The following is a 17,371-nucleotide window of genomic DNA, read 5'->3' as shown; positions in this document are numbered from 1 at the left end:
TTTTGAGCCCAGCAGCTTGAGACCAGCCTGGGCAACATGGCAAAACTCCTTCTCTACCAAAAAATTTCAGAAAAGTTAGCCAGGCATGGTACATGCCTGTAGTCCCAACTACTCCAGTGGCTGAGACAAAAGGATTGCCTAAGCCCAGGAGGTGGAGGCTGCAGTGAGCCACTGCACCCAGCCTGGGCGACAGTGAGACCCTGTCTCCAAAAAAAATTTAAAAAAAAAAAGGAAAGGAAAAAAAATGTTTGTTTAAAATATACATATTTGCTTAGGAAAATATTTGGGAGGAAATACATGGAAATATTAACATTCATTCTCTCAGAATGGTAGCATCTTTTATTTATTTGTTTGTTTATTGGCCTCTTTTCAAATGTCTCTGCAGCAAAAATGTCTTACTTGGGTCATTAAGGAAACAAATAATTTTTTCCTAACCCAAACCAAACCCTCAAAATACTTCCAGACACTTTGTTTTCCCAGGAGATGCGTAGCCTTTGTGTGTGGTGACAGAGGGTCCGGGTCGGAAGACAGAGCCCTGGAGGTCTGTTCTGCCTGCTCCTGTGTGACCTTGGGCTGCTCACTCAACTGTTCTGGGCTTCAGTGCCTTTTACTTGTTACTGCACTGGGAGTGGGGTCTTTTTTTTTGAGACAGAATCTTGCTCTGTCACCCAGACTAGAGTGCAGTGGCACGATCTCAGTTCACTGTAAACTCCGTCTCCCGGGTTCAAGCGATTCTCCTGCCTCAGCCTCCCAAGTAGCTGGGATTACAGGCACCCGCCACTGCTCCTGGCTAATTTTTGTATTTCTTAGTAGAGATGGGGTTTCACCATCTTGGCCAGATGGGTCTCAACCTCCTGACCTCATGATCCACCTGCCTCAGCCTCCCAAAGTGCTGAGATTACAGGCGTGAGCCACCGTACCCAGACTGGGGTCTTACTCCCACCCGACCTTCCCCATAGGGTGGCTGGGCAGTTGCAGGGAGCTTGTGGCTAGAGAGGCCTCCAGAAGCCACCAGGGGCTCAGTGTGACAGAGGCCAGGAGGAGAATGTGGGAGGAGCTCCTGAAGAGTAGGGGCAGGGGGAGGACGTAGCTCTTAGAGGATTTGTTGTCCTGCAGAGAGCTGATGCCAGCTAACAGTGTGGTTACAGCCATGTGATCTGGGTTTGAATCCAGCCCCAGGTGCTTCCCAACTGTGTGACTTTGAGCAGGAGCCTTCACCTCTCTGGACTCCATATCCATCAACTCAAAACAGAGATAACGGCATATAGAGTTGACTCTTAAACAACACAGGGCTTAGGGGTGCTGATCCCCTGTGCAGCTAAATCCATGTATAACTTCTGACTCCCCTAGACCGTAACTGCTCGTAGCCCACTGTTGACCAGAAGCCTTACTGAAAACAGTCAGTGAGCACATCTTTTGTGTGTTAACTGGCTCGTTTTCTGTATTTGTATTAGTTCATTCCTACACTGCTATAAAGAAATAGTTGAGACTGGGTAATTTATAAAGGAAAGAGGTTTAATTGACTCACAGTTCTGAAGGGTTGTGGACACCTCAGAAACTCATAATCATGGCGGAAGGCAAAGGAGAAGCAGGTACCTTTACAAGATGGCAGGAGGGAGACTGAGCACAGGAGGACGTGTGGTAGTTACCACACGTTTATGAGCCATCAGATCTCGTTAGAATTCTACCACTATCACGAGAACAGTATGGGGGAAACCAGTCCCATGATCCACTTACCTCCACCTGGTCCCTCCCTTGATATGTGGGAATTACAATTGGAGATGAGATTTGGCTGGGGACCCAGAGCCAACCATATCAGTATTCTTTGAGTAAAGTAAGCTAGAGCAAAGACAATGTTATTAAGAGAATCAGGCCAGACGTATAATCCCAGCACTTAGGGAGGCCGAGGAGGGTGGATCACTTCAGGTCAGGAGTTCGAGACCAGCCTGGCTAACATGGTGAAACCCCATCTCTACTAAAAATACAAAAATTAGCCAGGTGGGGCAGTGGGTGCCTGTAATCCCATTTACTTGGGAGGCTGAGACAGGAGAATCGTTTGAACCCGGGAGGCAGAGGTTGCAGTGAGCCAAGGTCGAGTCGCTGCACTCCAGCCTGGGCAACAGAGCAAGACTCCGTCTCAAAAAAAAAAAAAAGAATCGTAAGGAAGAGAAAATATATTTGCTATTCATTAAGTGGAAGAAGAGGATCATCATCAAGGTCTTCATCCTCGTTGTCTTCATGCTGAGTGGCTGAGGAGGAGGAGGAGGGAGAGGAAGGATTAGCTTTTCTGTCTCAGGGGTGATGGAGGTGGAAGAAAACCTGCTGATAATTGGACCCATGCACCCATGCAGTTCAAACTCACGTTGTTCAAGATTTGACTGTGCTTTGTAGGGCTCTTGTGAGGATTTCCAAGAAATAAAGCAGGAGAAGCACTTGGCACTGGGCCCGGATCAGTGGACCATCAGTGTGGTAACCACAGCAGGATGGTTTACTAAGGACCAGGCCCCCAGGGCAGGCCGGGGCAGGATCTCTGGGCCTCTCCTAGGTCTCCTTGTCCAATGCTGACCCCTAGTGGTGAGAACTACTGGGCAGGGAAAAGCTGCGGCGGCAGGGACTTCTGGGGTCCGGGGGTTCCCACCAGTGGAGTTGATAATACCGGAGGCCTTGCTGCTACGTGCAGCCCAGACAGAAATCTTTGAACTTGCAGGCCAGGAAAAGGCCCCTGTTCTCCCAGGTCTTCCTCATGACTTGTGGACAGACAAATGTGTCTTCCTTCCTTGGAGTCCTGGCCTTAGGCATCCGAGGACTCCCTGGGTCTTTCCGGCCTAGGATCCAACTCACCCTGGCTTCCACTCCCACTGTTTCCATTCTGGCCAAGAAAACTCAACTTCTGGCCTCCTTCTGGCAGGCATCAGATGCATCTGCCCGTGTGAATGTTGGCAACTCAGGTTGATTGGTTTATGTTCATGTTAACAGCACAGGCAGTGTCTACCCAGGGCTTGGAGGCAGGGGGAGGGGGCTTCACGAGGAGCTGTGACGGCCCCAGTCTTGTTGGTGTGTCCACCTGACTGCAGCTTCCCTCTATTACCCGCCATCCCTAGAGTTTCACAGCCAGGCCATGTTGCCTGCAGGCCCAGCTCCCCCACTGCACAGCTGACTCTTCCTCGGGGGGTGCCTTAAGTCCTGTGTTGCAAGCAACAGGAAGCAGCTCTGCTCTGCCAATGGAAGCATAGAGGGTGGGTTGGAAGGAAGTCAGGGTCCACAGGTGCAGTGGGGAGGTGGAGGGCTCAGCTTAGCAGTGGCAGAAGCCACGGCAGCTGCAGACCGGGTGTGGTGGCTCACGCCTGTAATGTTTTGGCTTTGGGAGGCCAAAGCGGGCAGATCACTTGAGGTCAGGAGTTCGAGACCAGCCTGGCCAACATGGCGAAACCCTGACTCAACTGAAAATACAAAAATTAGCTGGTCGTGGTGGTGGGCACCCGTAATCCCAGCTACTCGGGAGGCTGAGGCAGGACAATCGCTTGAACCCAGAAGGCAGAGGTTGCAGTGAGCCGAGATCACACCACTGCACTCCAGTCTGGGCAACAGAGCAAAACCCCATCTCAAAGGTGGGGAGCCAGGCCCAGGGGAATGGTGCGCTCAGCAGCCCCTGCAGCTGGGGGGATGAACATGTCTCTTTTGTCTTCTGATGAAATCTTAACTCAGTGAGGTCCGTGCAGCGTGCCCAGTGCCCCATCTTGGGCCACTTACTTGCCCCTTACCCAGGGGTCCTGACTGTAGCCCCTGGTGCTGGGCAGTTTCCTCTGTGGCAAAGCTCACACCTGCCGGTGACACGGAGGCCACTGGGAAAGCAGGTATTGGGGAAAGAGCCCAGACTGGTGCCAAGTGAGGGGTGAGCGGCCCGTCAGGATCCAGGCATCGTCCCTCCCCCTGTGTCCTGAGGATCCAACTCCAGGCCGCCCCACACACCCTCTTCACTGCTTCACTTGGGGAAAAGCCAGAAAGACATTTGCTTCTGCAGACATTTCCCAAGAAGCAAAGCCCTCTGTTGGCATTTAGCAATGAACGTGGGCACCCTGAGGCCCGCCCAGCCATCCACCCTTGCTGGGAGCATTTCCTGTTAAATCCTGATCGAACCAGGCATTACCACCCACACGGCAACTTCTCTGTAACCACATTGGCCCCATGGGACCACACACATCTGTGTGTGTGCGTGTGTGTGTGCGTGTGTGTGTGTGTGTGTCTCAAAAATGTTTATCGACATAGAATGTCAAGGCCCGAGCCCACCTGAGCCTACCGTTGCCCCCGCAGGAGCCTCCCCTCCATGGCCAGAGCCTGCATTGATCCTTGGTCGTTGGGCACGGGTGGTTGGCCCTGCCATTCGGTGTTTTCAGCATGTTGACAGCATTGTGCAACCGCCACTTCTGTCCAATTCCAGAACAATTTCATCTCCCCAGAAAGTGTCCCATCTTCAGTGAGGTCTGTATTCTTATGGTTTCAGAGCTGGCGATCGGGCAGTCCTGTACTCCATGGCCTGACGGCTTTGCTGGTGAGACTTTTGACGGGAGTCCAGCCAGGCCCTGAAGGAGGGAGCTCCCTTACTAGCCTTCCCTCAGTCCACAGGCCTTCCCCACCAGCCTCCTTAGTCACGTGGGGCTGGGAGACAGGGCTGCCTGCTCCTGAGACCATGGGCATCCACCCCACACTGGTCCTGTCCCCGGGAGCCCAGCTTACACTGACCTCGCTGCCCACGAGCCCGGCTTCTGCAGCGTGGGAAATGCTCTTCAGTTTACGGTGCTTTCTGTAAATAAGGGCACCAGAGACGTTTGGGGCCACATAACTGGTGGGGCTGCCCTGTGCTCTGCAGCTTCCCTGGCCTCCACCCACTGGATGTCAGCAGCACCCCCCCACCCCAGCCCCCAGTGTCACAGCAGTAGACTCTAGACATGGCCGGATGTCCCCCGGAGTGCAGAATCACCCAGACTGGAAGCATCCCTCCATCAAGTAGGACGTTTTGTGAGAATCAGACATTCCTATCTGTCTGGGCCTGGACTGTTTGAGTCTAACAGAGTCCCAGTTTGGGTCCTGTTATTTTCTGTCTGTGTGACCCTTGACAAGGGACTTAACCTTTCTGAGCCTTAGTTCCCTGCTGTATAAAATCAGAACTACAGTTTCCTCCTGTATAAAATCAGAACTATAGGCCAGGTGCAGTGGCACACGCCTATAAACCCAGCACTTTGGGGAGGCTGAGGCATGTGGATCACCTGAGGTCAGGAGTTCAAGACTAGCTTGGCCAACATGGTGAAAACTGTCTCTGCTAAAATTACAAAAATTAGCCAGGCATGATGGCAGGCATCTGTAATCCCAGCTACTTGGGAGGCTGAGGAAGGTGAATTCTTTGAACCCAAGTGGTGGAGGTTGCAGTGAGCTGAGATCAGACCATTGCACTCCAGCCTGGATGACAGAGTGAGACTCCATCAGAATAGAAAGAATGGAATAGAATAGAATAGAATAGAATAGAATAGAATAGAATAGAATAGCAGAATAGCCTAGATGACAGAGTGAGACTCTATCTCAGTAGAATAGAACAGAATAGAACAGAAAAGAATAGAGTAGAGTAGAGTAGAGTAGAGTAGAGTAGAGTAGAGTAGAGTAGAACCGAACCTTCCCCCTAGTGACAGTGTAGGGAAATGAGGCAGGGGGTGAATCGGGAAGGCAGCCACAGAACTCGGTCAGCATTCACAGCTCTGTGCTGAGGTTGCTCTAGAGCCACCCTGTCCTCAGACCCCCTGGGGAGGAAGAGACATGGATTCTCATGCCTGTTCTACTCATCAATATTTGACCTCGCACATGTCACCTTTAACCTTTTCCTGCCTCAGTTTCCTCATTTGTAAAAAAGCCACCACAGCCGCAGAGGAGAGGCAGGGACTGTGAGGGATGAGCGGGCAGAGAAGCAGAAGGTGTTGGCCAAGCCTCGGGTTCCTTTTTAATGGCCACACTCTGAGTCCGTGCCCCTTGTGCCTGTTCTCAGCTGCAACGAAAGCAGTCTGCCCCAAATGTGCCACCTCCAGGCCCCTGGCCACTGCCTTTTTGGACCATTTGGACCAGCCCTTGCCAAGCCAGTTCCCAGGCTGGATCTGACTCCAGAGTGGTGGGGGGCTGCCACCCTGCATGAGGGCAGGATTGCCCACACCCGAGCCCACCTGAGCCAAGCCTGTCGCTGCCCCCACAGGAGCCTCCCCTCCACAGCCAGAGCCTGCACTGGTCCTTGGTCTTTAGTGGTTGGTCACTGGTCCTTGGTGTTGTGGCCCATATTTGCCTCATCAGCTCACACTGGTGTCTCCCTGCCGGACCTGCTCCCACCCGTACCCCTGAGATCTGTGAAAGAGGATCCCAGCCGGCTTCCCCCCAAGGAGAAGAACTTAGCTGTGCCATAGAGTGTGCATATGAAGCACGGGAAGAAGGTGTCCTTGTCCCCCCTCAGTGCGCTTTTGGCACAATGTGCCATCCGCACAGGAGCACCAACCTTCCGGTGTCTGCTCAGAGGCTCCTGCGTCGGGATCCTCCCAGTCTTTACCCCAGAGAAACATTCCCTAGACAAGCACACATCGGCTGAAGGACCCGGTAGAGGATTTGGTTTCCGGGCACGGTGTGCCTGCAGGGCCAGGCTTGCTGTCTTATATGGGAGATGGAATGGGTGCATCATGGCCTCCGGATCAGCAGATCCTCAGGCCCTCCTGGTCAACAGGAACGGCCATTGGCCCCAGCCAAAAGGTAGGCGAGGGCAGGGCCCTGTGCTGCCATCTCCCCTTCCTGCCTCATGGGTCTCACCGCCCAGGCTCAGGGAGTGCACAGGTGATCCTAACTGAGCACCACGGCTGCTCTGAGACAGTGGGCCAGACCGGACCTTTGACCCTGGTGTGAATTACTCCTCACGTCATCCCATCATCCCTGCTTGTGAAATAGAGACTCTTTAATAACAATCGCTAATATTTATTGGGTATTTTTACCCTGGACCAAGCACTCTCCCTAGCAGCCATGTGAGGGAGGAACTGTCGTTCTCCCCCGTTGGACAGATGGAGGCACGAAGGCATGGAGAGGTGTGGAGCCTGCCTTGGAATCCCACAGCTCAGAGTGGCAGAGCCAGAATCAAATCCAGACAGAGCCCAAGCTCCAAAGAACTGTGCCATGGCCCGGCCACCTCATCACACAACTCCGGGGGCGCTGCTTACATAAACATGGTCGCTCTTGGTTTCACCGTCTTATATTGTGGGACCCTGAAGTTCAGAATGGTGGAGTAGTTTGCTCAAGGTCACACAGCAAGTTAAGTAGGAGAAATGGAGTTTCAACCCAGTTCTGTCTGACTTTTGTGACATGGACACATTTGTGTCAAGTTAACAATTCCCAGGAGCTTGATGTTCCGGGTTCCCAGTGCTTGGAAGAGGGTGGAGGCTCAGAGAGGAGAAGAGTCAGAGCCCAAGGGGAGTTCCCAGCATTAAATTGCATTTAGTGGAAGAGATTAGTCAGAGAAATGTGTCAGTTGCCACGGGAGAGGATCTAATGTGTATATGTGTGTACATGTGTGTATGTGTGTGTGTTAGTCTTTTCTCAGGCTGCTGATAAAGACATACCCTTGGGCCGGGCGCGGTGGCTCACGCCTGTAATCCCAGCACTTTGGGAGGCCAAGGCAGGCAGATCACGAGGTCAGGAGATCAAGACCATCCTGACTAACACGGTGAAACCCCGTCTCTACTAAAAATACAAAAAATTAGCCAGGCGTGGTGTCGAGCGCCTGTAGTCCCAGCTACTCTGGAGGCTGAGGCAGGAGAATGGCATGAACCAGGAAGGTGGAGCTTGCAGTGAGCTAAGATCGCGACACTGCACTCCAGCCTGGGCGACAGAGCGAGACTCCGCCTCAAAAAAAAAAAAAGACATGCCTGAGACTGGGTGATTTATAAAGAGAGGGAGGCTTAATGGACTCACAGTTCCACATGGCTGGGGAGGCCTCACAATCGTGGTGGAAGGTGAAGGAGGAGCAAAGGCACATCTCACATGGCAGCAGGCAAGGGAGCTTGAGCAGGGGAACTGCCCTTTATAAAACCATAAGATCTCAGGAGACTTATTCACTATTATGAGAACAGCACGGGAAAAACCCACCCCCATGATTCAATTACCTCCCACCAGGTCCCTCCCATGACACGTGGGGATTATGGGAACTACAATTCAAGATGAGATTTGGGTGGGGACACAGCCAAACCATATTGGTGCATACACATGTGTATATGTGTGTGTGTGCATGTGTGTATTTTGTGCGTATGTGCGTGTGTGCATGTATGTGTGTGTATACGTGTGTATGTGCCTGTGTATGGGTACGTGGGTATGCAAGCAGGTGCATGTATTTTAGATGAAACTTCACATGCGTCATCTGCCATTCCTCTCCATTATAGCTTTGCCTTGGAAGTTTACAAGCCTGAATGGGCAGAGTGGACAGTTTGAGAGATCCCTGTGCTTTAGAACTCACAGGTACAGCCACCCCATTCTGAAGGACCAACCGTAGGGGACCTCCCAATTGTCAGGTAGCAAGGATGTCAAGCTGCCTACTGAGATGGAAGATGCCGCCCCCAGACCCAGACAGAGATAAGGCCCTGCCTGGAAAGGAAGTGGATGGGTTCAGGAGAGCCACCCCGCCTAGGCCTCTTCCTCACTGCCTCCCGTGCTCCCTCCAAGGGCTGCCTGTTTCAGGGGCTGGCTTGTACAATCCTGTGCTTCCTATGCATGTGGCTGGGAGTGTTTGCAGGAGGGGAGAGCTGAGGGTTCATTGCCGCATGACGGCAGACCAGCCTGGGTGCTCATTTCTCCCGAGTCGCACTTTCTGGGCAGCCAGATAGACTGGGCAGGAGGAAGCAAGGGAGTGGGGCATCCCCCTAAGACTGCAAGTGTAGCAGTGTGGAGGGCCAGGAGGCTGTGTGCACGCACACCTGGAGGGAAGGCAGGTGCAGCCACTGACTCACCTGGGCTGGGTGTGGTGGTTCAGAAAGTGTGTGTCTCCATGATCCTGGGCCTGCTGATAAAGACATACCCGAGGGCCGGGCGTGGTGGTTCACACCTGTAATCCCAGCACTTTGGGAGGCCGAGGCGGGCGGATCATGAGGTCAGGAGATCGAGACCATCCTGGCTAACACGGTGAAACCCCGTCTCTACTAAAAATACAAGCAATTAGCCAGGCGTGGTGGCGGGCACCTGTAGTCCCAGCTACTCGAGAGGCTGAGGCAGGAGAATGTACAGAGGCTCGAGACACACCCAGCTTTACTCCTTCCTTAAACAGAAAATTTACCACATTGTTCTTGCAGTAGGACCACAGAGCTGTTCCCTGGGCCATCAACACAACAAAGGCTCTGTGAAGCAGGGATTTGCTTCCATTTATCCTGCAGGTTCTTCCGGCATGTGTCCTGGATGTGCCCAGCCCCAGACCAGGTGCTGGGGACTCTGGTGAGCAGACAGGACCGGCCCACGTCATTTGTGCTGGTTGTTTTCTTGGCCCGCAGGAACGTGGGCTTAGGGGAAACCACACTGGGCTCCCAGTCAGGCGCCAGGCTTTGGTACCCAGGTTGCATGTTGCACCCACTGGAGAAGTCACTGAACCTCTCTGAGTTTTGGTTTCTTATCTCTTGAGCACAGATAATCCCTAACTCCCTACCCGCAACCCAGCACTGTTGCATGGAGCGCGTGAGGGTGGCAGAGCACAGGGGGTTTTCTCAGCCAGAGCAGGGGCAAGCCAGGTTTGGGGGGCAAGGCTGGCACCCTCAGCTCAGCCTCTGTGGGATGGATTTCAATTCCCTGGGAGCTGGCAGTGGGACGGAAGTGATTTCACAGACTTCTAGGGTGTCCAAGCTGGAAGGAGCCCTGAGGATCACTTGGTCCAGGCTTTTCACTATACAGATGGGGAAACTGAGGCTCAGAGGAGGGAGTGACTTTTCTAAAATAACACAGCTGGTTGATGTGATGAGGGTGCATCAGGCATTAGGCCAAGGACTGTCCGTTTCTTGGTGGGACCCTTTCTCAAGAACCTCTGCTCTGCCAGGAAGAACTCCAGGCCTGGGGCAAGGTTGGAAAGGTTGGGGAGAGATGAAATGGATTTTTTTTTTAAATCTGTGTTCAGATGAGAGGCAAAGCCAGCACTCACAGTGGCTCTGCCATCTATAGCTACCCCCGAAATGTCAGTGTTCACCCAAAACCTCAGTGCGGGGGACCCCTGGGCCTCTCCCTGTCTCCTCCGCCCTGTCATGAGCCTGCGGAGACAATCAGAAGTAGAAAATGACTGTGATGAAAAGAAGGTGCATTAACACTTTGGGAAGCCAAGGCAGGTGGATCACTTGAGGTCAGGAGTTTGAGACCAGCCTGGCCAACATGGTGCAACCCTATCTCTACCAAAAATACAAAAAATTAGCCAGGCGTGGTGGCAGGCACCTGTAATCCCAGCTACTCAGGAGACTGAGGCAGGAGAATTGGTTGAGCCTGGGAGGCAGAGGTGGCGGTAAACCGAGATCGTGTCACTGCTCTCTGGCCTGGGCAATAGAGCGAGACTCCATCTCAAAAAACAAAAAACAAAAAAAAAAAAAAACAAGAAAAGAAAAGAAAAAAGAATATGTATTAACACATTTCTAATACTGCCCTTTTTATCCCCAAAAGAATTTGGACAGACACTGGGCAGAGAAAGGAAGACCTGTGTGACCAGTCACGGTGGCCTCCCGACCCCAGCTCAGCCCCACACTTGTCCCTGGGCTCCCTCCTGTCTTACATGTTCTTGGCGTGGGCTCCTGAGAGCTGGGCTTAGGATCTGCCCTCTCCCCAGCCTGCATTCAAGCGGGAGCTGGTCATGTAGGCTGATCGTGCACCTGCCCATCTCCTTGCTAGTTCTGCAGAAGGTGCACATGGCTCTTCTCTGGCAAAACCTTGTGAAAGGGAGATGAAGCAACCTTCAACCTTGCAAGGAGTTAAACTAACGGGATCCAAAACACCTTTTTCTTACAATCGGACTTGAATCCTGGCTAGTCCTTGGAGAATCCAAAAGAATGGGTGATAAGAGTGTTCCTGGGGCTGGGCGCGGTGGCTTACGCCTGGAATCCCAGCACTTTGGGAGGCCGAGGCAGATGGATCACTTGAGGTCAGCAGTTCAAGACCAGCCTGGCCAACATGGTGAAACCTCGTCTCTACTAAAAACACAAAAATTAGCCAGGTGTAATAGCACATGCCTGTAATCCCAGCTACACATGAGGTTGAAGTAGGAGAACTGCTTGAACCCCAGAGGCGGAGGTTGCAGTGAGGTGAGCCACTGCACTCCAGCCTGGGCAACAGAGTGAAACTCCATCTCAAAACAAAAAAGAGGAGTATTCTTGGACCCCCTCTATTTCTGGTCTCACTTTGCTGTTGGTGGGTAACCCCCAGGTGAGCTCTCAGGTGAGTTAAGTTGACACAAATGTGACAAAAGTCAGACAGAACTGGGTTCAAACGCTCCTTCTTCTACTTGTGTGACTTTGAGCAAAATACTCCACCATTCTGAACTTTAGGATCCCACTATATAAGATGGGGAGACCAAGAGGGACCATGTTTATGTAAGCAGCGCCCCCTAGAGTTGTGTGACGAGGTGGCCGGGCCATGGCACAGTTCTTTGGAGCTTGGGCTCTGTCTGGATTTGATCCTGGCTCTGCCACTTCTGAGCTGTGGGATCCCAAGGCAGGCTCCACACCTCTCCGTGCCTTTGCGCCTCCAGCTGTCTAACGGGGAGAACGACAGTTCCTCCCTCACACGGTTGCAGGGCAGGTGCTTGACTTACAATTGGCACTCGATGCAGAGCCAGCAGTACCCGGTGCAGAAGTTCAGGGCTTTCTCCCCATGGCGGTGGGCGGTGCCGAGCAGCTGGCCAAGAGGTCCCCTTGGTTGTGACTTCTTCTTCCTGTCTTCCTGCTCTCTCCAGGCCAAACAGTCCTTAGCTACGCTGACCAAGGATGTCCCCAAGCGGCATTCCCTCGCCATGCCGGGCGAGACGGTGCTCAACGGCAACCAGGAGTGGGTGGTGCAGGCGGACCTCCCGCTGACCGCAGCCATCCGGCAGAGTCAACAGACTCTCTACCACTCACACCCCCCTCACCCTGCGGACCGGCAAGGTGAGTCCTGCCCTGGCCTGGCCCCACCACGATTTCGAGGGGCTTCACAGGAGGCCATCCGACCCAGTGGGAGAGGCAGCTTCTTTGTTCACACTACAGCAGCTTAGGGGGTGTGGCGCAGAGACCTTGGGCTCGTGTAACTGAAAAATCTAAGAGATGGACAGCAGGCGTAGCTGGATCCAGAGGTTCAAACACTATTTGGGTCCCTCTGACCATGTCTCTCCATCTCTTAGCTCTGCCCACCTCCTTTTGGCCTCATCTTTAGGCTGTCTCTTTCTGCAAGAAAGTAAAATAGTCCCCTGCAGTTCCAGATGGTTAAGACCCTCACAGCTCAAGTCTTAAGAAAGAAAAACTCTCTCTTCCCCCTGTGTCCATAGCAAATCCTAAAGAAAGACTCTGATTGGCCACATCAGAGTCACATGGGCATCCTTTGGCAGGAGAGGCAGCAGAACTGCTTGATTGACAGCTCTGGCCAATCGCGGGGCATCCAGGAGGGGCTGATGTCAATGTCACAGGTGTTTGCTCCAGGCACTCGGCAGGGAAGTCTGGCCTCTGGGCAGCATCTGTACCCACTGCCCATGGAACAGCCTCCAAACTCCTCGCTGTCCTGTTGCACGTCTGCAGGCCACCTTGCTCTGTTCTCTGTCCCTGCTGCAAGTAGGTGCCCTTACGTGATAGATGCCAGTTGTGATAGATGCAAGTTTGGTCATCCTCGTCTACCTCTGCAGGGCCTCTCCTCAATGGTCATCCTCATCTACCTCTGCAGGGCCTCTCCTCAATGGAGTTGGCTCTGGTCTGGGAAAGCCTGGACAGGCTGACGGATCTGCCCTCTGGGCCCTTCCTCCTCCACAGTATCTGCCTCACATACGGCCATCTCCATGCGTTTTGTCAGACACCCCCTCCTCCAGGAAGCCTTCCGTGCTCTCTCCCCTGTGTCCTCTATGCTCCTGTAAAGTTGGGTGCTCACCTGCGTCAGAGCACCTCTTACCCTACCTCGGATTTGCTGTTCATGCATTTGTCACATGACTCCTCCCATCTGTCCAGTGCCTGGCACTGTGGTAGGCACATCATACATGCAGCTACTCTATGGGATTGGTACCACTGGCAGCCAACAGCAGCCAATGCAGCAAGGGTGGGAGATGGTCACTGTGAAGGCGGCAGGCTGGGCTGGCCCTTGGCGCTGCAGGAGATGAGTCAGACACAGCCCTGACCCATAAGGGGCTGGCAGGCTGATCAGGGAGAAGCCAGCAGGCCCTGCTATTGCCTGTCAGGGGTACAGCTGGGGGAGTGTAGGTGAGTCATTGGGGTGAAGGCGCATAGACCCTGGATTCAGACTGCTGGGTTCAGCTCTGGCCCTGCTGCTTACTAGGGGCATAACCCATGACCTTGGCCAGGGTCCTCAGTTTCCCCATGTATAAAAGGGGCATTAGGCTCTTAGCACACAACGTACATTAACGGTGTTTGCTGAGATTTCCTCAACCTACTTCACGGGGCTGTCGTGAAGATGAAATGTGTAAAACTGCGGGAATGGGGCTGGGATCACAGTCAGAGCTGGGCAAATATTAGCTGCTATTCTCATTGTCATCATCATCACCGTTGTTGTCATCATTGATAGGTGACACAGGGACTTTGAGAACCCAGACAGTAAGCAAATTCAGAGTCTTCCCCTCCCACTGAGTGGAGACAGCAGCCCTCCCTTCGCTGTCTGACCCAAGGTTGTGTGACTTTTTTGGGGTAAGGGTGGGCAGCTCTGGCCTTCAAAGCCTCGACTCAGAGCTGGAAGAGCTTATAATAAAACTGCCTGGGACCAGCATCCTCATCAGGTAGGGAAACTGAGACCCAGAGAGGGCCATCACTTATTCAGAGTCTCACTGCCCAGCCATGCAGCCAGCTGTCCTGGCTTCTGGTCCAGCCCCAGGGCAGCAGGAGGGCAGAGGTGCTGTTTGAAGGCAGACAGGGCTTGAGCAGTTTCTGCATCACGTAGAGGCAGCAGACTCCTGGTCATCCTCGTCTGCCTCTGCAGGGCCTCTCCTCAATGGAGTTGGCTCTGGTCTGGGAAAGCCTGGACAGGCTGATGGATCTGCCCTCTGGGCCCTTCCTCCTCCACAGTATCTGCCTCACATACAACCATCTTCATGCGTTTTATCAGACACCCCCTCCTCCAGGAAGCCTTCCGTGCTCTCTCCCCTGTGTCCTCTATGCTCCTGTAAAGTTGGGTGCTCACCTGTGTCAGAGCATCTTTTACCCTACCTCAGGTTTGCTGTTGATGCATTTGTCACATGACTCCTCCCATCTGTCCAGTGCCTGGCACTGTGGTGGGCACATCATACATGCAGCTACTCTCTGGGATTGATACCACTGGCATCCACCCCCGTGTTACACATAACAAACCTGGCTCAGAGGGGCCAGGCAGGATGCTCAAGGCCACACAGCCTGTAGGGTAAACTCGCCCTGATTGGAATTGACTCCAAAGCCAGGGCTCCTTCAGCCACCAATCTTCTGTATTAGAGCATATGGCCATTGGCGGCAAGGACTGTCTTTTGCAGGGATGCTGCCCTACCTGCTGGCGTGCCGCCTGCACATAGTAGGTGCTTAGCCAGTCTCGTCAAACAAAAGATGCTTTCTCCATCCAGTGCCAATGCCTGCAGACAGGAGAGCAACCTGCTGGGGACTGGGAAGGGCTTCTGAGCTGTGGCTTCTGGTCTGGACCTTTCATTCAGCCACTATTTATTGAGTAGCTACTATGTGCTAGGCACCATGAGCTCTGGGATTCAACAGGGTAAGACACCCAGGGCGCCTGCCCTCCCAGAGCAGATGTTGTCAGTGTACAGATATGACATGTAAATATACTATTACATAACAAGCAGGCCAGGTGTGGTGGCTCACGCCTGTAATCCCAGCACTTTGGGAGGCCAAGGTGGGCAAATCACGAGGTCAGGAGTTCCAGACCAGCCTGGCCAACATAGTGAAACCCTGTCTTTACTAAAAATACAAAAATTAGCTGGATTTGGTGGCACACGCCCGTAGTCCCAGCTACTTGGGAGGCTGAGGCAGGAGAATTGCTTGAACCCAGGAGGCAGAGGTTGTGGTGAGCAGAGATCGCACCACTGCACTCCAGCCTGGGCAACAGAGCAGGACTCTGTCTCAAAAATAAATAAATAAATAACAAGCAGAACAATGACAGATTGTAATTAGCACAAAGAGAGAAATCAACAGAAAACAGGCACTTTTTTGGGGGGACGGAGAGATGGAGTCTTGCTGTGTTGCCCAGGCTGGTTTCAAAGTCCTGGGCTCACGCAGTCCTCCCTCTTCGGCCTCCCAAAGTACTGAGATTACAAGCGAGAGCCAGCATGCCCAGCCAAAAACAGGCACTTTGATGAGAAACAACAAGGCAAAGTAGGGAGGGCTGATTACTGGGGAAGGCCTCTCGGGACAGACTGAGACCTGGAGGACGACGGTGCCCCTGATGGGCAACAGGAATGGCAGAGACCAAGGCAGGGAGACATGACCTGTCTCAGGCAGTCAGAAGGCTGATGTGGCTCGAGCTGAGGCTGCTGGGGTAGGCAGGGCCGTGGCACATCAGGCCATCTTGGAGGCCAGGAGGAAGAGAGATGAGATGCTGGTGGCTCATGCTCTGGTGTGTAGAGTGGAGTCGACATGACCCACCAGGAGGCCACGTGGTCTTCCAGGCAAGAGTCAGTGGTGGCAATGCGGTGGGAGAGAAGCAGGCAGATTTGGGGCAGTGTTTTGGAGCTGCTGCTACTGATTGGATGTGGGATATGGGGGAAAGAGAGAAAGTGGTGGTGGCCTTTAGGTTTCTCATTTGGGAAACCAACTGGGGGCAGTGGTTAGGATTGCACCGGGTCTAGGAATGTCCAGGTGGTGGGAGCATATGAACAGAGTCACAGAGTACTCAAGTATTAATGCATCACGGTGCTCCTTAGAAATGCATTTATAAACATCAAGCACTTTCCTATATTGGACTTGGAAACGAGGAGACTTGAACTTGGAATGAGAAGAAGACTTTGAAAACTTCCACGTCTTCTCCTCGTTCGTGCTGGTGGAGGAGGGTTCATTGGATCCAAAGGCTATGGGAGGTTCTTCCCAGCAGCTGCTCTATGGGAATGTGTGGAGCTGTGGAGTAGGGGGTTGGAGAACCAGGCACGTCTCTTCCCTTTTCTATACCTCAGTGTTCCCATCTGCAGAACGGGGATGTTGGGTGGAATAGCCGCCAAGGCAGCACAGGCGAGGACATTCTCTCCATCCCTCACTCACCAGCTGTCCCTGCTTTCCAGCGGTCAGGGTGAGCCCCTGCCACTCCCGGCAGCCCTCTGTCATCTCCGACGCATCTGCCGCCGAAGGCGACCGGTCGTCCACACCTAGCGACATCAACTCCCCTCGACACCGGACGCACTCCCTCTGCAACGTAAGGCCAGCAGCAGCGGGGCCTGGGCCCCTGGGCCCTGCCCAGAAACCACAGGGGTGGGGGTGGCGGGGTGAAGCCATACTCGCTGTTTCCTCTCGTCCACCCAGGGAGCACTCTGGCGAATGCATTTCCTGTTCTGTTCTTTCCTTTTGCAAGAAGCGATGGATGTGGGGAGAAAAAGGAATGAGGCCCGTTTGCTCCTTGTGTCCGGGAGGGTGAGGAGAATCCAGAGGAAGTGGGCCTGGGTCGGCCGCAGGCGCAGCCTGGAACTCTGCCCCAGTGGGCCCTGTCTGGGACTGTGGGCTTCTCCTCCCACACATTACCTTCCAGAGCTCAGGGCCTCCCTAGCACTGCCTCATTTCCCTTTAGAGCCAGCTCTCCATTCTGATCCAAGAGTCTTGGCATGAATTGCCTCTGGAGAGGCGTGTGAATATGGTCTAAGTTTATTTCCTTTGCTTATTTCATCAAACACTTTTGATTGCATGCTGGGCACCAGCTCCCAGGAGGCAAAGGCCCTAGCTGCCTGGCTCTTGATGACTAGTGGGGCAGACAGATGGGCTCTGCAACAGTGAGGGAGTAAATGAAGATGGGTCGAGCTTCTGAGGACAGTCGGAAGCCATGTCGAGGCTCTAAGATGAAATATTGGGGTCCGGGTGTGGAGACCACCTTGAATTTGTGTTCTGTTCTATCACACAGTTGGTAATGCAGAGGCTCCCCTCTGCCATATCCTAAAGACAGAGACATCATAGGGTTAGATCTTCAAATGCACAAGACGGCTTTT

The 17,371-nt window shown here is 53.3% G+C and overlaps 1 protein-coding gene across 6 annotated transcripts in view; it reads left to right on the top strand.

Moving 5' to 3' along the window:
- The window catches only part of KAZN (kazrin, periplakin interacting protein), a 517,580-nt gene that overhangs the window by 442,815 nt on the left and 57,394 nt on the right, over positions 1-17,371 (top strand). For 5 of the 6 annotated variants that reach the window (XM_023196157.3, XM_031934679.1, XM_023196160.2 and 2 more), the window contains 2 exons: positions 11,975-12,164; positions 16,460-16,590. In XM_023196157.3, the coding sequence (XP_023051925.1) occupies positions 11,975-12,164; positions 16,460-16,590 (321 nt within the window). The remainder of the gene's footprint in view (positions 1-11,974; positions 12,165-16,459; positions 16,591-17,371) is intronic. The other variant, XM_031934680.1, reaches the window with a different exon arrangement.

Source organism: Piliocolobus tephrosceles, chromosome 1 (genome assembly GCF_002776525.5).
Source record: "Piliocolobus tephrosceles isolate RC106 chromosome 1, ASM277652v3, whole genome shotgun sequence".
Lineage (NCBI taxonomy): Eukaryota > Metazoa > Chordata > Mammalia > Primates > Cercopithecidae > Piliocolobus > Piliocolobus tephrosceles.
This window is presented reverse-complemented; position numbering and strand designations above follow the sequence as displayed.